This window comes from Corvus cornix, chromosome Z (assembly GCF_000738735.6).
Source record: "Corvus cornix cornix isolate S_Up_H32 chromosome Z, ASM73873v5, whole genome shotgun sequence".
Taxonomy (NCBI): domain Eukaryota; kingdom Metazoa; phylum Chordata; class Aves; order Passeriformes; family Corvidae; genus Corvus; species Corvus cornix.
In genome coordinates this window covers 153,662-175,807 of record NC_046357.1, presented here as the reverse complement: position 1 = coordinate 175,807, position 22,146 = coordinate 153,662, and the positions used below count along the sequence as shown (strand labels likewise).

Below are 22,146 nucleotides of genomic sequence, written 5' to 3'. Positions count from 1 at the left end.
GTAAAAATGGTATAAAAAGGACTCACCTCGAGCATCAGGTGTGCTCTTGGCAGAGCGCCAAGGCACCTGGCCATTATCCCTTTGCTTTATTTTATGTGTCTCTTATTGTCTTTATATTAAACTCTTTAAATTCTAACAGGAGAGTGAACCTCATTTTTCACAGCCTCTAACTTGAAACACCATTTATCCAATGCATTTAGCTTTGCTCACGTCCCACCACGCCCAAGCCGCTTGCCTTATGTTCTAAACCTCCTGTTTTGGGAATGGTCACAATTTCCTCACAGAAATTCTTCTGAACACTATTGTAAAGAGTAGGCATCATCCATAGGAACTTTCAAAGGCCTAATGAAAGCCAGGTACCAGCAGTGCACTGAGGAGCCTAAATCCCACGGAAGAGTCCAAGATTTAGGCTCACAGGATGTTGTGCTCTAATTTGCAATGGAAGCAGTAACTTTAATATTCATCAGTGTGTTCCAAACTTCACCTTTCCTGACTTCTAGTTCTAAGTAACCCAGCATACACATGGAACGGGAAGCTTCCTATGGCTGTGAGGTGCAGAGTCCTGCTGGAAGAAAGCCTCGAGGAGTACGTGATATTTACCATTTACGGATTAAACTGTTTCCATGTGCAACCAATTTTATTACACAGGGTTTCCCAACCGAACATCTTCAACGAGTTACTTATTTTTCTTCCCTAAACCTTCTTTTCTTCCATGACTTATTGCCATGGAACAGTCATTAGCAATGTGTACTGCAGGAAAAACTACAGTGTTGTATATTAAAACTCACTTCCAGTCTAGATGTTTTTAAAAGAATTCTCAGCTCTCACCACCTGATCCCAGGTGTCCCTGTCACAACACCAAATGCCTTCTCACTGCGTATCTGCGGAACAGGAAAATTGGTCAGTGCCGAGCTTTTAGCTCTGTAAAAACAGAAAAAGGCTGCAGGTCCTTAGTGAAAAGGTGCAAAGGGAGAGTTTTGGGCTGGGCTGACCCACAGCATAAGGTCAGACCCAGTCCCTTGTCTGCAGGGAGCAGAAAAATGAATTGGAAAGATTGATGTAGTGGGCCAGATCCAAACCCTCTGGCACAGACTGGGCACCTGTAAGGCCACGAGGTATCAACACTATCCAGTGACACTGCTCTGCCACGGCTGCACAAGCAACCTCAGGATCCCAAAGCCAACACTCTCCTGCTGTCCAAGACTTTTCCATGCCTTTGCAGGAGGAAAACAGAAGTGGGGTGTTTGCAAGGCCGTGTATCATGTTTTCACAGCAGTGACTTTTCTCCTTAGCCTCGGGCTGAGAAGGCAAGGAAGGCTTTCTCGTCCTTCCCCACGCAGCAGTGCTCTCTGGGAGCCTGTACAAGTGTTTTGATTTGAAAAACATCTACTGTTTCTCCCCCTCAGCAAGCCTTGTGTGTTCCTTCCCTGAGCACAGTATCCATATCACATCAACAGAAAGAGTGGAGATTAGGGCTGGCATTTTGGACTAGCTCTATGATTTGCAATGTCATCACAGCCTATTCTACATCACTGACTCCTACTGAGATGCAGAACGTGAATCCCCCACTGCTGGGGCTCCATTATGGAATGCCTGTGCAGGCTTGCCAGCTTCTGTTTGTGATGTTATTAAAGGAAACCCATTTTAAAAATTCAGTCAAATATCCATGTGGGCACACCATTCCCAAACTTCCCTGGTGCTCTGTGGCAGGAGAGCATTGCAGATTAATTCTCCCTTTTACTGTGCTCAAAAATGAGAAGCTTTGTACTGAGGCTTTTATTGTAGAGCAACATGACCTTCCCAAGACACACACAAGAATTACATATACTAAAGTTTTCTGAGCGTAAGAAAAAAGAAACGGCATGATGGATCTGCATCCCTGCAGCTCACTGGTAGGTTATCTGAGGTCAAGCTGCAGGAGTTACATTGAAAGCTCCTCCAGTAACAACTGCATACAAACTTCTCCTGCTATGTCACAGAAGGAAAGGATTGGGAATCATACCGCCTGTTTTTTCATGGGGTCCTCCCTCCACCTTATACCTCCTTCCAGTGATAACTATTCAAGGCACAGCATTCAAATACATCAGCTGCCTCCTGAAGCTGCTTCCTGCGGAGCCCTGGGGTCATACATGTATGCACAATGACTGGGGAATGGGGATCATGGAGTGGCAATGGTCTGTTCAGCCAAGACCAGGCACAGAATCACACCCTGACACTTGCAGTCTGGCTTTTCCTTTTGGAAATGTGAAGAATAACCAAACTTCCATGACAAAGGTCTATCCTTCTGCAAAGGTTGAAACCACTGCAGATGTTCTGGTTACAAGTTTCCCAATTTTCCAGTTTTAGAGAAAATTCTTCTGCATTCCAGACTCATATTTCAGGCCCAGGCTGTTTTCCATACCCATTGACTTTCTCAGTAAGTGAGGTGGTTATTTAAGCTCTGAAGCTGGACCCAGAGTCCACAGTGACTTCCTGCACCGTCCACTGGATTTCAAACTGTCCCCTTGAGTCCATGGAGGACCGATGGACTCTGATTCACCCACTGCTACCACGAAGACTGCTTGAACACTCAGGTGACGTTTCCAAATGTATCCAAGGTTCTACTTCAAAAGGGACTGAGGAGCCCAGTTTCCACCGAGCAAGAAAGTTCTAAGAAACATAGACATCTTTTGGAAAAAAAAGATCAACTTAAGAGTTACGTGTCTAATGTTTTGTGGATATGGACATAGACACTGAAATGCCTCAGGCATTTTAAAAAAACATCACCACTGCAGCTCAATGGTTTTTAAAGCACTAAAAACTGTGAAAGAATAGGTAAAATGATCCATTTCTACCATCTGAAAAACTTCACATCAACACTTAGTTCTGCAGTAGTTGGTTTCCTGCACATCAGTTAGCAGAGAACTACTAAAATCTCAAATGCTTTGGAACTACTCCAGAGAACTTCATTCCATGTCACAGCAGGAATTTAAACTGCAGATGTCTGTCTGACCCTGCCTCCTTTGCCCTCAATGGACACACACAGACCCTTTTTGGCACAGTTAATCCAACCTATTTCAAATGTTTGGTTTTCAGCTGACCTGCACTTTGCTCTCAATTCCATTTGGAAGTCCTCCCTTAATGGCACAGGGAGCCCAGCATGCCCAGCCTGGATGTGATACCAACATTGCAGCTAGGAGGGTTTCTGTCACTGCACTTACTCATCTGAAACTGCTTGCAGGTGCTGAAATCTCCTCTGGATGGAATGGGTTATTGCAGAGGGAGCTGTTTGGCCACATGCAAACCCCAAACCTGTCCTTCAACAGGATCAGTGCACGCACAGCAGTACTATCACATAGGGTTGTAGGTCCAATGAAGGTTGCATGGAAAGCAAGGAATTTTATGGAGAATCATACAAGTTGACCATCTTTAAGCTGATGGCATCACTTTGTGAAGACCATAAAGATGTTGATTTGGGAGCGGATTGGAAGACATGTATGTCCAATCATGAATGGCTTTGTCTTTTAATACAAGGCATGTAAGTGGGAGAAAAAAATTATAAGAGTAGGATTATAGTAGGATTACAATATGCAAAAATCTAGGAAAGAAAACAATTTTTCTATAGCAGCCTGAGCAACAGTACTGTGCAATACTTGTACTTATAAGTGGCATCTTAAATATATTGATGTTTCCATAGCAGCTGAACCCACAGGGCCATGGATGTAGACACAGAGAAGATGTTCTTCTCCAATACCAATCCACAGAAGGGTTGTAAGAAAATCCAGGAGATGGCTTAGTCTCAGGCACCAAGAACACAGGATCAGCTCCTTCCTTTGTTGCTGGCATCAGCATCAGGATGATTCCAAAACAATGTCAAAAGGCAAAAGACTAAAGTTATCACCTCAGGCCACTGGTGCCTGTCACTGCTCCATGTCCTCAAGAGTAGTTTCACAAGATGGAATAGTGAGACTCAGTGCTCTGAAGAAATGAAGTCTCTATGTTCTCTCGCCTTCTTGGGCACCATTTTCTTTACCGTTGATGAGTTTGGCAGATTTTTGCTTTTAGTGGACGTTGCTTTCCTCTGTTTTTGATGAGTGGTTCGGAGAGATTTCAGCCCCAGCATATCACAGTACTCATTGCACTGGTGGAGGGCTCTGAACTGCTCAATGAAGGAAAAGGAGCAGTTGCCTTTAAATCCCTTGTATCTGTAGTAACAAAGAAAAAAAAAGCTAAATGGGAATTAAAGATTCATTTTCTGCACAGGGAGGCAGAGTATGACTGCTGACTCATAAGCAACTTGAAAACATTAAGCCAGTCTCTTCTACCCATGCTGGCTTGAGAAGCACTGACTGTCACAGAAACGCAGACTGGGTCATTGGGACATGAGGGAAACCAGGTAACAAGTGGTGAAAGAAGCAGGGAAAGCATTAGAGGCAAAGCTCTGTGGGCTGGGTCCTGGCACTGTCTTTCACAGCATTTAGTTGGGAATAAAATTGTCTGCTGGCTCCCTTTCTCAGTAACACACAAATGAAGTCCATGCTACAGCATTCTCTGTGAACAGTTCTGTTGGCCACCATGAAGAGACAAGGTTGTTGCACAAGGTGTTGTCAGAACCAGAAGCTGTTTCCATCTGTACATCATTTCCATGCTATGCTGCTCCCCTCCCCTGGCTGCCTACAGGATCTCAAGGAGCCAAGCCCCTTGGGGAAGGAAGAAAGGAATGTTCCTGAGGAAGGCAGTTTCATCCAGCCTCCACAGTTCCCAAGCCGCCACTGTACCTCGCACCGTGAGAGGTACAGGGCACGTGTACCCCTCTTCTCCTCACCCGGCCTCTGGTTGCTGACAGTCCTCCCAGGGCCTGCTTTTTAAGCTGCATCAGCTTATTTTAAAAGGTGCACCTGCTCTTCAAAGGAGTAATTTTGGTTAAATTCTCAGGATAGAGAAGGGAGAAGAAAGGACAGGGTGCTCCTCTCCTTTTTTAACCTAATCATTGCCTGTTCTACCCTCTTCTCTTCGTTTGCTGGACATCCAGTGTCCTCAGAGGTGAACTATGAGTTGTCACTACACAAAACCAACCAAACAAGATTTGGTACTGAAATAAACAGAGGATGCTCATTCCTAGCATCCAGAAAACCTCCTTCCACAGGCAAACTGCAGAGTGCTAAAGAGAATACTGTTGCTCTGGGAAGGTCGGGCTCCTGCTGACAGACAAGCCTTGCTCTGGAGACACCACTCAGCTGGCTCTGAACAGCAGGTGAACCTCAAAGGGATTTTTCTCTCCTCTCCAAGTAAGCTGTGTGTTTGTTTAACCAAAGAAGGTTGAAGAGGAGTATCATTGTTACCTCAAGACTATATCCTGGAGTCCAGCAGGATCATCAACAGTTCTCTTGCTCCCCTGGAGAAATCAGAGACTTCAGACTTTACTGAGCTGCTCGCAAGTTGTGTTGGTGGATGCGCCAGACACACCCACAGAACAGGAGTTCCACAGGTAAACACACCTGCCCTTAGCAAGAGAATCTCTTCTATCCAGCACCAAATCAAACCAAATCAAACCTAATCTTCCTTAAATCTGAAGGGGAAATGTTGGATTTGTCCTCAGGCCTAAACTCCCCAACGCCCCTTGTTACCATGTGGAGTAAAGCTAAACTTGTCAGTGCCCTGGAACCAGGCAGACTTTCAGATACAGACTTGGCAACCAGCACTCCTGTTAATGACCACAACCATGGGTTACCGTGCTCCTGATTCCTTCCTTTGTGTGCACCATTCCTGGGTAAATCCCTGGGCCCTTGTGCACAGTCCTACTCTGCCCACTGCGTGCACAGAGCCACATACCGTGCTGCGTTATTTTTGTTTCCATTCACCAGAGAAGCTACAGAGTAGCTGATTTAAAGGCTTGTTTGCCTGGCTCTGGTGCGGCGCTGTGGCCACATTAAAAATGCTTCCCAGGCGTTCCTGTTCCTAGGTCGGCTTCGCCCTCTCCTGACAGAACTGCACTGCAGCTCCTGCAGCACACTGCTTTGGGCCACACCACTCTGCTTTGGGCTCCTCTGCTTCTCAGTTCCCTGACAAAACACACAGACCAAGGACAAAAGATCAAAATTCCTTCCTCCACTCATTGCGGACTCTGCTCAGGAGTACAAAAGAGATCCGTTCTGTGTCCTCTCTGCCAGCACAGTTCAAGCCACACCAATCCCACTCTGCATTTCTGGCTCAGTAGGACCATGTGTTCTCCCTTCATGGACCAGGCTACCTCTCAGCAGCACGGCTGAACACAGCCCAAAGCAGCAAGACCCCGCAACACACAGGAGCTCTGGGCACTTAGTTGTTTTTCCCCACCCATGTTCATAGAATTATAAATCCAACTGCAGACATTAATACAGAGGTCTTCTTTCCATGAAGGAGCATGAAAACAAAATACAGGTCCAGGAAAAATCTGTCATCTTGCAGGAATATCATTAGCTAAATAATAAACAAAATGACACTCAACATTTTCAGGAGGTTGCTCATTTAGGGAAATTATTTTCCTTTCTATATGCCTGAGGTGATCCTTACTACAGCTTGCACTGTGCGTTCACTTCCTCACTTCTCCTTCCTCCTCCCCAACACAATGTGTGCTTTTATAGGAGTAATTTCCCACAGTGAGCTGGACAACATCCACTAAAGCATTTTTATAAATCTTCTGATTCCTGAGAACAGTGTTGCCTAAATAAAATATTTATGACTTTGGTTTGTAACAGGACGATGTACATTCACTTCAACCGCTTTTACTTTGGATCCACAGCTGAAAGAGTAAATCAGTCTAACTGAACTGATGCCAGCCTGCAAATGTTCAGGATTTACGCAGAATAGTCTAGAATCACATTTTTAATAATTGTGAGGTTTCTTCTTGAATCCCAGGTATACAGACAAGGTCCAATTTAGAATGAAGGCTGAACATATGATCAGATCTTCTTTCTCCTGCCAGATTCTCAAAGGAGAATTTGAAATTAAAGCACTTACCCCCATCCCCTTTCCCTGTCCAGCAGCCACTGCCTACTCCTATCCACAGCTCTGCTGGCCTGTGGTATAACTAGAAGCCTTAATTAACTCAAAAGAAGTGGACTAAAGTTAGAATATTACAGGCCTACATCTTTACACATATGCTTAAGTCTCCCCAAAAGAGTTGAAGCCTTTGCAACACCACTAGAAAACAGGCTCCAGAAATGCCCTGAACAATCTTTTGTTAAGGCTCAGAATTTCTGTTTTTGAGAGAGAAAGGGGAGAGAGACCGTCAAATCCCTTCACAATTGTCCTTGTTTATCAGGGAAGTGGCCAATACACAGCGTCCAGCTGAGAAGAGTCTTTACAAAAGCTTGTGTCACAAATACATATCCCAAAGCTTTGGCACTTTTGCTGGCTGCAGGAGAGATTCCAGCCTGCCTTTTACCCTGGGCTCCAGCTGATGGGCCATCAGGAGCCTTACCTGCTGTCAGCAGAACCCTTCATGTCACTTGTGAAATGCCCTTTGGACAAGCCCATTTCAAGGGAGGCATGCAGGAAAAGCAAAACTAAATCTACAGGGTCACCCATTCTTTCAGAACAAAATAAATGTGTTTCATTTACAGGTGGGTTTCCATAAATATGAACATGAAGAAGTTTAAAGAGTTAGATGAGGACTGCTTTCTTCTAAAGTTAAAGCAAGAATGAATTTCCAGCACACCCTCCCCCATCCACATTTAACTGTGAAGAGACAGATGAGTAAAGCACAGCCATGCTGCTGAGAAATCACGTTCACTCACCCTTTGGCCAGGGTTGCTATGCCAACATCTGTTAACTTCATCCCTACACCTGCAAGGCAGCAAGGAAACACAGAGCTTAGCTTACACTGGAATTTCTAGGACAATCTTCACATATGGAGGCCTTAAGTGTTATTTATTGAGTCACCTTTTTCATTTTCATTATTTGTCACATTTTTTTCAAAGCATTTTAAAGCACCCCAGTTAAGAAGAGGATGTTCCCTGTGTCACCAGCAGTTTCTAGAAGTCAGGCTCATGCCACTATTTTACAGCTGTCAGGGTGATCAACAGCACAGCTTTTTTCCTGTGCTAGGATTTTGTTCTTTCTTCTCCCTTTAAATTATTTCAGGGATCTTGTTTAGATGCCTTGTTGCTAACTTTCCTGCCTTCACTTGTAAAAGAATATAGAATGTTTCCTAAGATTCCAGCTTTTTCTGTTTTTCTTCAAGGAGGGTCTGTCTTCCCCTGTCCCAAATACGTTGCAGGACTGAGGAGGAGTCATACCCATGAGAGCTGAGGCAGCACTTAGCAAACATGGGGGTGTTTCTTGACTATTCTACTTTTTAAAGGAATATATTTCTTCAAAACTAGCCAGGACCCAAATGTGGAGCATTCCACTGCTGAGTGATTGTTGGTGAGTATTTAAATACAAGAAAAAGGGGAGGACTAGGGTGTCATTGTCACCCGAAGTCTTTCACTCAGCAGCCATTTCATTAATCTCCGGGTGGTGAGACAAAAGCCAGATTTGGCTCATACTGATTCACTAAGGTACACATGAAAGAACAACTCTTCCATTAAGAGTGTAAGATTTGGTTTTCTTTTCCAAACTGTCCTCTTACAAGAACATAAGCTAGATAAAAATTGCCCCTACTCAGACAACTCACCTTGCAGGTCAGTGACAATCAAGTTCCCATTGGTCTTCTCATACACCCAGTGCTGAAAGGTGCAACACTTCTGGCCAGCCTCTGAGTCTCTTCTCAGGAAATTCACTTCCTTGCCATCCTTGACAGAGTATTTCACAAACTCCCCAACCAGCTCCTCCTCCACTGTGGCATAGGGGATGTTATTAGTGGGGCGATGAATAAGAAAAATCGGAATGATTCTGAAATCAATGGATAGAAGCTAATAAAATCCTGAGACCTCTTTCAGTGAGGGAGTAAGAAACAGACAAAAGTGGCCAGTGACCTCAGGGAGAGAATGAACAGCTGCCAACTCTAAACCAAGATGGAAGAGCTGTAACACTGTTCCCAGGTTTCCTCTTTAGTCCTAGCAATCAGTGGGCTGCCATGGCACAGGACAGTATATATAAGCATATACGTATATAAAATATATATTTATACTCACTCTGGTACTTCTCCAAAGCCTTCCAAGGGTTCAGCTTCAGCTGCATATAACTTTGCATACTCTCTTGCAGTATTTTGGACATAGCATTCCTGTATTACAACAGACATGCCTATGGGAATATTGCTCAAAACATTCAACAGATCATCTGTTTGAATATGAGGACAGCTTTTGCCCACAACTTTGGCTTACAAAGGCCAGGGGCAGCTCACCTGCAGTGCCAGACTGTAGTTCTTCTGCAGCAGCTCGTCCCTGCTCTTGGTGCCATAGGTGAGGGCGTTGTGCACCTTGAGCACGCAGGGGTGGCCGGGGGCGAAGGCGGGTGCCAGGCCCTGCAGGACACGGCTGCGGAAGGCTCTGCGGTGCATCCCCTCGCCAAAGTGCATCCCCTCTGTCATTATTGCTCCATGCAGTGTCCCACCAAAGTAGCTGGAGCTGAGGGGATCTTCTCTGAACATCAACTGCATGAATTCGATTTCTTCCACACCTAAAACACAACAGGAATCTCTGCAGGCACAGGGAGGGGTGGGCATGGGAGAGTAGATGCATTTCTCCAGAGAGGAGGTAAAACGCTCAGTGGAAGCACAACTTGTGTTACTGAGGGCTGGGACCCTGCTCCAGAGAGGCAGCTGCTTGCCTGTATGATCTAAAACCAGCATGAAGAAAGGTGGCAGATCAGGATCATAAGGAGAGAAGACAGAGTGTAGCAAACAAGTCTGTTACAGATGAAATCAAGGAATATTCTGGATTTCACCCCTTTAAATGATGACTGTAATCCAAATGGAAAAAAATTTGTAAGGGGATGTGGCATTTAAGTAAAACCTTATAAAATGAAGGCCTTGTTGCCTTTGTAAAATTATGGCTCAGGCCTGTTACTTCGGCTAGAGAAGGACTGTGAGAAAAGTCCATGAGAAGAAAAACAATTAGTTTTTACTCATGAGAATGTAGTATCAACAGAAGCATGAAAGTTAAACTATAGAAGGAGAAAAACAGCAACATATCCACACCTGTTATTTTTCTGATTGCTTGAATGCTTATGCTACAGGTAGCCAATGGTAGCATGTTGTAGTTAGCAATAGCCAACGAGTCTACTGTGGTAGCTTAGCAGCCAGTGAATACGTAACACGAATGAGAACATACAAAAGGTGTATGAAAGAGGCTGTTTTGTTTAATAAATGGCTTTTTGGCCCTTGAAAGAGGCGCTGTCTGTGTGTGTTGTGACCGCTCCAACAGAGACAAGGGGAGAAAAAGCTAAGCACTGAGAGAAACTAAAAAATTCTAACTGCACTTCAAGTGTCTCTAATCATAACATTTGAAGGACCATCAGTGAAGAAGATAAACAGGAGAACAGAGCTACACAACAAGGAAGTCTTTCCAGCTGCCCTCTGCATTTACCTCTGGTTTAGGCTCTGTACACTACCCCCTCTCTGAAGCACAGAGGAAACATTGCATGGATAAGGCCAGAATTAGAAGACTCCTTAATTCCACCTAAAATTCTCTGATTAAAAGTTATACAGTGCTGTTACGTGAAAAGTCCTGTCTTTATTTCACAAGGAAATAAATGCTTAATTTTAATTCTTCAAGGAAAAGAAAGAAAAGTCACCATGCCAACTGAAGGCCTGGATCTCTGTAGGCTGTTCAGGAATGACAACCCCACTGGCAAGGCACTATCTTTAGCTGCAGCACAGGACACATGCCAGGTGTCACTGAACACCAGTTAACACATAGGGAAAGCATTCCAAAGCTTCATGCTTGCCTTTCTCCTGGAGTACAGTTACACAGCAGGTGACCTGCAAGGACCATGTGTTTGTGCCGAAGAGCTGCCAGTGCTCTGTGTGTGTGTGTGTGTGTCTCTGTATGATGCCATGCAATGCTACTTCACTTTATATTTACCTTCATAACTCTGAAAACTTGAAAGACGTTCCAATACTACAAGAAAACAAAGAAATGAATTTTGTAGTAAAAAATTCTAAATGGAAACTGTCATTGTCATTATTATTAATCAAAACTGTAAACTGAGGCTTACCTGCAGCAGTCAGATGAAACTCAGCAGTCACCTTTCCATACATGTTATTCAAGCAGCAATAGTACATTCCCTGGTCTTGGTAACTGGCTTCAGCTATTGCCAGAGAGACAGGAGAGTCATCCTGGGCACTGGAACAGAGCATTTTGTGCTATCATGTATTTTACTTGTTATCACTGGAAAAACTGATAAATTTGATCTCTCTGCACTGTTTATTTGTTAAAACACAGCACAATTATTCAGCAGATAATGATATGTATTGATACTACAATGGATATAGCAATACAACAATCAAAAGCAGAAGAGTTAAAACAAGAATAATCAGAATGGAAAGTTTAACCAATTCATGCAACATTTTCTTTCCACTTAACACAACAACTAAGAAGAATCCTTCCTACAAAGTTTTTCATCTTCTCAGAAGTGTGCATTCTGATGGAAATATATTTTCTTTTTTTTTTTCCCTTTGGGTAATGTTAACTTCGTATTTTTGAAACATTCCAAATGGTTTTTAAGACCAGAATGTCAGTATTGCTACAAGGAAAATAACTCATTTCATTAAAATGGAAAAGCTGGATCCTGTTAATGGCCTTAAGAAGCTTTTATTTCCACCCTTCTCTAGGTTAAATGAGGTTCAAACTTCTTTTGATATTTGTTTAAAATCTGGATGACTGGCTGTGAACAGGCTGAGAGGTGATGGAACACAAACTATGACCAATATCAATGCATTGTGAGAAGATTTGCTTCCTGTGAATAGCAAAGTTACCCTGAAACTCCCAGTTATTCAGAAACACTTCCTTACCTTCTCTGCAGCTGAGCCAGTACCTTGGAATCTTTAGTCCATGTAATGGTGGAGTCACCATGAATGTCACCAAACTGACAGCACAGCTCAATATTGCCAGAGGAGTCGGGGAACAACTCTGCTTGGATCTTCTTCAGCAGCCTGGGGGCTTGAAACAGAAGAGCCACAGTTTAGGATTTGAAGACAATTATATTGTTTTGGCATTTTAGCATTTCATGTTAAGAATATGAACACTGAAATCCCTGGTAAGTAATTACGAGTTCTTGTGTCTCAATACTCATAACTAGTAGAATTTTTTAGCTGATCACAGCCTTTGAGAGAAAGTCCCAAAAGATCCTGCCAGCCTGGATCTCTGCTAACACTTTTCACTGCCTCACAAAACACTCCAGTGTCTTTGCACGTGGGCATGGTGTGAGCAGGGAGCTTGGAAAGAAAGGGAATCGACATATGCTTAGAGAAAGGTTTTGGGATCACAACACAGCCCCGCCTCAAGTGACACATCCCTGCTCAATGTAAGAGATGTAAAATGCAAAATGTTTTATTTCCTATGTCTTAATTCTGAGCTGCTGCACTCTGAATGAGATGGCATGGCACATGTCCCTCGAAGATCCCATTCCTGCAGTAATACTCCAGTAACACCCACTTGAAGGGTTAGGCACCTGCAGTTCAGTGCTATGGTTTCCCCCATTCCCAGTTCCAGGCCCCATCCAGACCAGGTTTCCCCACTGGACTGGCAGTCCCTGAGTCCTGGGCCATGTGAACCTTGCTGTATCAGGGCTAAAGTGACACAGACAGGACGTGACAGCTCTAGAAATAGAACCAATGGCTCCAGGTTCCTGCCCTGGCCCCAGTCTTCCCTCCTGTAGCTGAAACAATGCAAAAGAACACTGAGTAGATACCACAGCAACCAAACCAGCCTTCCCATAATGCTGGGGAAAGGGCCACAACAATGTCTAGAGCATAGACATACTTCAGTCAAGACTGAAGCAGAGCAGAAACAGCTGAAGAAAATTCAGTGTTATCTGATGGAGCCTGAATGTTTAAAACATTTTTCAAGCATAGCCCCAAGTAATGGAAACAGGTCAGGCATTGCACAGTCACTGCAGTTCACTTGCTGTGCTTTGAAGGAATGTGTCTCTCCTCCCACACATTTGGTTCCCTGGCAAAGGACACATCTTTGAACAGGGAAAAGTCTGGGTTTTTTCAAAATGTGATTAGAAAAGTAGAAGTCTCACGAGACTGCACTGTAATTAGAGTGTGTGAAAAGCTTCACAGTTGTGTAGCTTACCTTTAGTCACCGTTCAGTCTTGCTCTGACCTATTAAATCATTTTATGATGTGAACATGAAATGTCATGTCCAAAGGTAAAAATAAGACCTTGGTCTTTGCAAACTACCTGTAGAAACAACAAATCCCTCGTGCACCCAGCTGTTGCAACCCTGCTACAGTGTTACCAACCTTCTAGAGACTCTGACAGCAACCCAGATCTCCTTTCAATTAGATGTTTCCTCTATCAGTTTAATATTGCTCATTTCATCTGTGTCATTTTTGCAGCACGGCAAAGCAATGCAGAACCAGTCAGAAGACAGCACACAGGACCTCAAAACACTGCTTATCAGTGGTACCCTACTGCTAGCAATACTACTTTGCTAGTAATAAATCCTTTAGTAACCAAGAGGGGACAATTGCAGCTGGAAGCTGCAAGGTAGGAGCGTAACTGGGAACACAGTCCTGTGGGATACCAGAACAAGTACTGGGCTTGCAGCCGCTACGTGGTGTTTAGTTACGTGGTAGCATTATGCTGTTCATCCCTGAAAAGTTACTCCAAAAGGCAAATGAGGCAGTAACTATTTCAAACAGGTTACAAAATCCATGAATTGAATATACTTGCCAGCTGGGAAAAGGGTTCATCTCTGTGGCATGGGAACAGCACTCATTACTAAATGCACAAATCTGGAAATAAAGCTCCATGAGGGTAGGACACCTTTAGCTGACTGAGTCAGTCTGAAAGAGGCTTGCAGTGCCTTTCAAGAATCTGAATTTTGTACTGTAGCCAGAATGATGGGAAAGGACAGAAAAGAAAATCAGTTTTCTCTTACCTTTGCTATCCTTTTTCAAAATGAGTTTCCTTTGCTCTTTTCTATCCTCTTTATGAATCACGCCTGCCTCGCTCTTCCCAGACTTTTTAACGCAGCTGGGACCCTTGCTCACACTTCCCCTCTCCTCCAGCCTGGGTTTCTTGGACAGACTTGCTGGTGGTAACTTCTTCTTAGCTCCAGCAGCTAAATGCCCGCTCTTTGTTGTGTCCTCTTTACATTTGATGGGCTCAGGCTCTGCAGCAGTCAGTGGTGTCTGGCAGGATTTTGACCCTTCCTGATTTCTTTGACTTTCCGTGTTGACTGGAAATGGATCAAGTGTGGTCCATGCCAAAGAGAATGACTGAGTTCTTCTGTGGGGTGGTTGCTCTTGAAAACACTGGTTGTTCCCTGAATCAACTGGTGGCAAATTAACTAAACCACTTACTACACTCTCTGCTGTCCTGACTTCCTCCTTTTTATCATACTCAGTGGACTTAATTGAATTCTCAGCCTCAGTTATCTTGCTTGAACAGATCAAGTCAGGACAGAACTGCTTTGTGCTAATATTCATAATCTGTTTCAGAGCCTGGGAGCCAGTCAAAGTGTGCAAAGGAGCCTTTGTTTCAGCTTCTTCTGGGTTACATTCAGTAGCTCTTGGAATCTCATGTTCATTTTCACACAAGGCTGTTTCCCCTTTGGTTTCTCCAGGCACCCGCTGGAACAGACCCTGCCATGACTTGCAGAAAGTTTCCAGTGTAGTTAAATTTCCGTTTACTTTGACTCCAGTTTGTACGGATCCAGTTTTTCCGTCACTTCTTGTGCCAGGACGTGCCACTGTAGATTCACTGGGAAGGCCCTCTGAGTGGCTTACAGGTGTGAGGAAGGGCAGGGTTTTGTTTCCAAGCAGATGTTGGGAATGTAGCTGATCCCTGGAACCTCCGTGCTCCCCAAATGCTGTGCTCTGTTCTGTTGTATTACAAGGGGAAGCTGCAGTCTGACTCTCTGAAACCTGACTAACTCCTGAGTCACAGGAAGTTTCAGCCCTGTGTTCCTCAGGTATGCAAATCTCTCTCTGTGCTCCTGGTTTACATGGTTCACAGCTGGGCACTTCCAGATAAAAATCTCTTAAAAATGGCTCCCCAGAAGGGGGAGTGACTGCCCCTTCTTGTTTTGCTATTTCTGTCAGTTGGTCTGTATTTTGGGGTAGATTCTTATGTGTTATGGTTTCAGGAATCTTAATTAAAGTAGGCAATTGCATTATGTAACTGTATTTCTGTGCATTAGAAACAACTTGAAAATCCTGACAGCCATTATTTTTTGAAAGATGGTAGCTGTCATTTGGTGCATTCAAGTCTGAGTGATTTCCTTTTTCTTGTAAATTCACTTCATAACTTTTATGTATGGTGTTAACAGAAGAGTGTTCTGCATATGTAAACTGACTGGGGAAAATGTCTTTCTCTTCAGGCAAATAAGCCAGTTCTCCTCTCACTGGATAACAGTCCTTAAAATGACAGCCTTCTCCAGGTACAGACTCATTTATCACGGATACGATGTGTTTAGTGTGAAGTAACTGTCCAACTGTCCCATGTGACATATCTGATATGTCAGCTGGGTTTGCTTTGGGACATGGTAAATTACCACTCTGAGCATTTTGTAACCCTTGAGGAGAATCTGCTTCACATGTTTGGGCAGCATTATTAACAGCAAGCTTCCCTTCCCAAGCCACCATGGATCCATTCCTGTCCGTGGCCATTGGATTTGGCTCCAAGCACTCCTGGGTATTTAAGAGGACACTGTTTGCTGAAACACAAATGGATGGCATTTCCCTCTCATTCCCAGTGCCAGAATCTAGACACACACCATCTGTTCCTACCACTTGTGCAAGACAAATGTTTCTTACGGATGCACTCTCACATGCTTCAAGTCTCTGCAGGAGGGTATCAGAAACATTGCAGTCAGCTCTCTCAGTTCTGGGGTTATGAGCTGGTTCTGTGATGGGTGCCTGCTCTTCTATCAAATCCATTGGCAAAGGAGGATTGGAACAGGTCTCCTGCACAAAGTTCAGTTCTGTGACTTCGACATCTGTCAGCCTTGTACCTAAACTTGTGATGCCTCTGTTTTCAAATGGGATTTGATAGTCTGAGTCATCTTCATGAAGAAGTTTCCACAGCTTGTCATGCACTGCAGATATATCAGCATCTCCTTTGCACTCAGGTTCTCCAGATTCCAGGACTGATTTGGAATTAGCTTCAGACACAGCCTCATCAGCTGATAGGCTGCAGAGAATATCTGGGTTATTGCTATCAAGTATGTCAAGCCCAGACCTTTGCTCTCCCTCCCCTGGCTCATCACACAGCTTTGCAGAAGAGAGAACAGCACACAAGCATTCCTGTTTATCAGGAACAGAGTCCATATCCCATAGAGGAGAAGGGGAAATGCCATTCTTTGATTTTTTGCCATTACTAACAATTTCTTGTCTAGAGAAGTCCTGTCGGTGACAACCTTCTTTCTTTTCACAAGGAGCACAGTGAAGAGAAGTCTGTAAATCTGCATTCTTTACTTGCAGTGTGTTTTCAGCAGAGAGCTGGCTGGTTCCCACACTCTCACAAGCCCTGAAGATGCCTTCTTTTTCTGTTCTGGGCTGCATACAGAGGTTCTCACAATCCTGGGTAAGATTAGCACCTTGACTCTTCAAAGAAGAAAAATAGAGCAATGTAATTAAAAATTAGAACTACAGCTTAACACAGGCCTGAAGGTTTGGAATGTTGAGGTTTTTTGGTGGTTTTTTTACTTTTTAAAAAGATTTTTGTCAATAGTCAAGTTTCTGACTTGTAACTATCAATGTAATGGATTGAAATCAACCTCCTGGGTCTGAGTCTGAAAGTGTTGTTTCTTAGAGAAGGATTTATATCGAAGCTGATTAATTTTACCTCATAGATTCTCATTGTTTTTTAAGTAGAAATAGTTTAGCAAGGTAATTCTCCTCTGTAAATAAAGTCTCCATGTTACATTTATATCCCTCTGTTTGCACAAATGGAGTGTAACAAACCATCCCTAGAATACAGACAAAAAGTACATCACTGCCTCTGGGTCTCAGCTCTCTCCAATCCGCCACATTTGGGACTACTTTTACTTTATGCTGCTGTCCAGCAGTACTTAGTGGGTCTTTCCACTTCCCTGTTTCATGCAGTGCCACTCAAATTCCCCTTTCCTAAAATAACACCCTGCCTTAAATGGCACACCTGCCTTGGAGTAGTTGAAATACCTCAGTACCTGTAGCTATTTCAACTGCTTTAGACAGGTGAAACAAAAGACCTGAGCTTTATCCTGCCGACTGACAGGCACATCCTGCCAGCACCCTGCTTTTCCTGCTCAGAAAGAGCAGGAAAAGAGGAAGAACTATAATATTTTGAAGGATGAAAAGTGAGTTCTCTGCCAAAAACATAGAGCAACAGGCTAACCATGCACAGCTGTCAGGAGTCCATGCTCCAAAGCGGTACAGATTTTCTACGGGATTTTTTTCTTGGTGTGTCTCCCAGGTAAGACTGGAGCCAGCTTAAGACATGGACAACAAAATGGGATGTTATCTGCCATTCCTATGGTAGATCCTACTGAACGAGTAGGGCTGGCATCATGACTTCATTACTCCAACCAGGACTCCCCTGCTTGCTCTGACACAGAACTACAGCCCCTCTGGCATGGCTCAGGCGCAGACCATTCCCTAGCAATGCCAAGCTCTCATCTCAGCCAGATGCCCAACTACCCAGAACTTCTGTGTCAGTTCTGCTTCTCTCCTTTTCGGATAACAAAATTTAAAATGATCTAAAAGTGACATAAATTTGTCTTGGGAAGGTCAAACCAAGGATCTCTCAAATTTTATGTGAACAGGCTGTTCTAACATGAACAAAACCAGAATAATGGCTCTGTAACCCAGGAGTGACAGCAGCACCTTGTGCCAAGGTGATTTTTAAAAATAAAACAATGAAAGAGTTGGATATTCCAGTTGAAATGTACATTGACCACTGACAGGGACCCAAGGTTGCTGACCATTGACTGGGACAGGGTGCTGTCCAAACACTGACCACTGACAGGGACAGGGTGCTGAACACTGACCACTTAACATTGACATGGACAGGGTGCTAGCTGACTGCTAACAGAGACCAGCTCTTCAATGAAACCCAGCAAAGCCTCCTGGCTCTCTGTACACTATGTAATATTATACAGCTGGCACAGTTGGCGTCTTGGACCTATTATTATGAAGCTGCTTTGAAGCACCAGATAAATAAAGAATTTTACCTGTGGCTAGGCCATGAGGTCATGAGAGGAGTGAGGAGCCTCCCACCTTGACTGTCTACCAGAAGGAGAAGTCACACAGCACAGCAGGTGCTGCACAAGACGCACCACAAAGGTTGTTCCAGTTCGAGCACTTGGCGCCAAGGGGAAGTGTAAATCCTTGGGTCATTGGTGTTGTGATCCCGTGGCTGCTCTGTACCCCTCAGCACACCTGATTCCCACGAGGACAGGGAAAATACAACACCTTTCCAAAGCAGACAGCTGTGGGGTTTGCTGTGAGCCCCTCCCCTTGCTCCCGCAGAGCTGTCTCATGCTGCGCTCCAGCAAACACCCCAGGGCACTTTAACAGAAACCCATGTGCAGCAATAGATTCTTTCTTGCCTCTCTTAGATTACACAGGCAGAATTCTGAGGAGTTTCTGGCTTACTATATGGGTGCTGTGAGAAGCTGTCCACATTCTTCTAGTGCTACAAAAAAAAGAACAATATTCAGGTGGGATGCTTTTGTTTAGCTCATTTTCAAGACCACGTAATTTTGAACCTACACCTGAATTTCACTGTCACACACACGTTTAAAATCGGGGGTTTGGTCTGTGTCCAGCTCTCACCCTTTTGTGTACACCAATACTCACTTTTTATCCAATGTAAAGTTTTGGCCATGGACATGAAGACATACTGGCTGTGCACAACAGGAGTCTAACCAGCCACTCTGAAATTTATGCCAGGAACCTGACAGCTGCTCTTGGCTAAGAGGCTTCTGGGATTTAAATTATTGCACTGCACTTGGGGAAAAAAAAAAAAGCAAGCAAGACCTCTGGCAAACCACAGCCATACACCCTGTCAGGAAGCTCTGAGGAGGTTAATTCCAGTGAGGGGTATTCCCCATCATAAGGACATCATGTGCTCCTCAAATGGTATTGGAATTTTATGTACTATAAAACCAGAGAAACCTACGAACATTTTTCAGGAAGAAGAATTCAGTGATTTTTGACTGCTGAAGACACCCCAGCGGTGAGACTAAAGTCACTCTACTGTGACACTAACCCAAAACTGGGAGACATTTTTGCCCAAATAATCAGATGAAGAAAAGCATGTGCAACTGGAAAAAGCTTTTGTTGTGATAAATGGGGTTTTTCTGTGCAATTAGCTACACACCTTCAACTCAGAAAAATTTGCGACAATAAGATTATTCATGATTTAATAGTATTTATGTATCTTGAGTCTTTACTATGTGAAATAAAAATGATGATTCAATTTTCCCACTTAGGAAAACTGTTAGAGCATCATACCAGTGTCTACAGCTGTAATGATTTACCCAGCTGATTTTCTACCAACAGCATAAAATATGCAAGTACATGGAGAGTACCATGGAGGTTTTATCTTTTAATTGGTTTGTACATTTCAACTGGAATATCCAACTCTTTCATTGTTTTATTTTTAAAAATCACAGAGCTCCATTCACCTCTGTAAAATGAACTCTCTGCATTGAACTCCCTTCACTGTTATAAAATCCCAGCAAACCCCTGTTGATTTGGTTTAGGTTTCCAGCACCATAAGTGGAGGCCGGTTTTGTTTGTTGAATATAGATTGAAAAGAAAGTAAATCAAAGTATTCTCTGCTCACAATAGGTATTTGAGAAACTTTCTGGGTTAAAAGAAGCATTACTTTGCTAAGACCTGTGCAGTAGTCTCCATATCAGATTTCCCTATTCAGCTGTCCAGAGGCCCATTAGTGCCTCTCACCATTATCAGGCTCACTCTATAATTAGAACAGCTTAGGCTTTACTTGGGCCTTTTATAAACCCAGATTTCCCTCCCAGCCGTAGCTGTCATTCAGAAGTACATGAATAGTATCTTTCAAAGTAATTTCGATTTTACATTATTTTGTGACAAGCAGAAATGAATTGCATTGAGATCAGCAGAGCAGCTCATTGTGTTAAATGATAAACATGTTACTTACCCCAAGCGAGATGTTGTCATCTGGCATCTGGTTTTGCTCAGACAGGCCCCGAGTCCTTTTCCTTTCCCAGTGACTGCCTTTATCTGCCTCTTCTGTCGGACACAGACCAGCCAGCATTTGCAAGCTTTCTGTCTCCTCGGGAATTTGTGTTGAAAGGACACCTTCCTGACTGGGAGACGGAGCTGTGGATTCCCTACCCTCTGCTGCAGCCTGGAAAGACTGTCCTATAGTACTTACGTATCTGCAAAGTTCTATAGGGTTTAGCAGCTTGAAAAGGTTTCTCCTCAGACTTTCTGTTAAGGTACAGCCAGCATGTCGTGCATTTCCCTCTGTCACATTCCTTCTCCCCTCTTCCAGCAGCACTGAGCTTTCCCCCAGCATGTCTCCATCGGGGCCGGTTTCTGTCATTGTCCCTGAAGCCTGACCTGTGCAAGCAGCACCTATGCCATTGGCAGAGGAGTCCACCTGGGCAGGGACAGTGTCCGTGGGCTTTGGTTCATCCCTTGAGGAACCTGCAGCCAGGTGGCCACTTCCATTAGTCTCTTCTTCACTGCTGGGATGTTCATTTCCAGTGGCTGCAGAAGCAACAGGCACTTGATTCTTCTCTTTGTCTTTCAAAATGGTACTTTTATCTTGGTGGTGTCCAACAGTGAGAGTCATCTCTGTCTGCAGAGCTGACTGGCTGTACATAGAGGGGTCTCTCCTTACATTTACTCCTTTGATTTTTGACTGATGCTCACAGAAGCCAATGGGGGTATCCATAGGCGTAGTGTTATCTGACACTTGGAACACACAAGGCATTTCACTGAGGAAGTAAGCACACCCATCACAATCCTTACTCAGTTTTAGATCATCATCATCAATTTCTAATAAAAATTGTAATTTCTTTTTCCAGATTTCATCTTCATGCACAGTAAGCACATCTGAACATTCAAAGTACTCCAGGTCATCATCAGAAAAGTCATCACTTACACTTGTTACTTTCTCTGCATAGATCTCCAGAAGAGCGGCAGAATTTTCAGAGTCACGTTTTACAAAATCAGTGTGATTTCCTACAGAAGTGTCTGCCTGCTCACCAGGCAGGGAATTCGTGGTTAGAGGTCTGCCCAGCTCAGTGTTTTTACATGCCTGGACATCTGCCAGAGACTGAGGAGATCCAGAGTCTTGTGTGTTAAGGCAACAGTTGCCTGTGTGACAGGTGGTAACATCTGTGGGGTGGGAAGGCACCTGTCTGCAGCAGTATTCCTCTGCTCTTCCAGCAGCGACATCAATCACAGCGTTAAAATGAAGCAGGTCATCACCATCCTCTGACAAATCCCTTAGGTGGGAAAACATTGCCTGGGATTTAATTACATTTTCAACGTCCATGTTGTCTTCTGTGTTAGGCAAGCACCTGAGGGATTTCTCAAGTGGAGACAAAATTCCTGCTTTGCTGAGCTTCTCAAGCAGTAAACAAATGATTTTTGAAGAGTCAGAACCTGGTGAAATCAACACGGGCTCACCCTCACAGGGGGAACTCTTGCATTGCACAAAATGTTTCCCATTTTGCTCATTCTACCCTGAAGTCTGCCACGAGCTCATTTAGGACAACAATACATTCTGGGCAAGTTTTGTTCTTTGTATCTGGTTCTGGGTCAAGAAAAGTCATTTTAGCTGTCATTGAAGTGCAGATCTTGTTCTGCTCACCTGCAAGTAAAAGAAACACAAAGTTTAAAATAACTTCTGAAATGGGTATAGGTATTTTCTAAAAGGTGGTCAATTGACAGATACTTGCAAGCACTTTCAAAACAAGAAATCATTATTTAAAACCCCATTATTTAAATGACCCGGCTGTCTATGCAATGGCACTTAACGGCAGCACACTGCAATTGTCTGGAGTGATCTGTGCTAAGAGAACAAAT

At 43.8% G+C, this 22,146-nt stretch overlaps 1 protein-coding gene across 2 annotated transcripts; it reads right to left on the bottom strand.

The window, feature by feature from the left end:
* Window positions 1-1,760: 1,760 nt before the first annotated feature.
* On the bottom strand, window positions 1,761-21,710 carry ALPK2 (alpha kinase 2). 2 transcript variants are annotated; one of them, XM_019280019.3, is made up of 9 exons: window positions 20,246-21,710; window positions 14,016-16,683; window positions 11,918-12,065; window positions 11,122-11,249; window positions 10,989-11,024; window positions 9,308-9,582; window positions 9,099-9,187; window positions 8,639-8,856; window positions 7,754-7,806 (listed from the first exon to the last, which is right to left on the bottom strand). In XM_019280019.3, the coding sequence occupies exons 1-9, from the start codon at window positions 21,611-21,613 to the stop codon at window positions 7,754-7,756; spliced, it is 4,983 nt and encodes a 1,660-aa protein (XP_019135564.2). In that variant the 5' UTR covers window positions 21,614-21,710. The 2 variants fall into 2 exon arrangements, with proteins under 2 accessions (XP_039422959.1, XP_019135564.2); XM_039567025.1 differs by lacking the exons at window positions 14,016-16,683; window positions 20,246-21,710 and adding an exon at window positions 1,761-4,184 and having other exon boundaries at window positions 7,758-7,806; window positions 11,122-11,214; window positions 11,918-12,062.
* Between the last annotated feature and the right edge of the window lie 436 nt (window positions 21,711-22,146).

Excerpts from the sequence above, each read along its gene's own strand:
- ALPK2 (XM_019280019.3), bottom strand. The coding sequence starts at position 21,613 with ATGGACGTTGAAAATGTAATTAAATCCCAGGCAATGTTTTCCCACCTA. Across the intron at positions 16,684-20,245 it reads ATGACAACATCTCGCTTGGG|AGTCAAGGTGCTAATCTTAC; the intron begins GTAAGTAACATG and ends TCTTCTTTGAAG. Across the intron at positions 9,583-10,988 it reads AAGTTTTCAGAGTTATGAAG|GTGTGGAAGAAATCGAATTC; the intron begins GTAAATATAAAG and ends GTTGTGTTTTAG.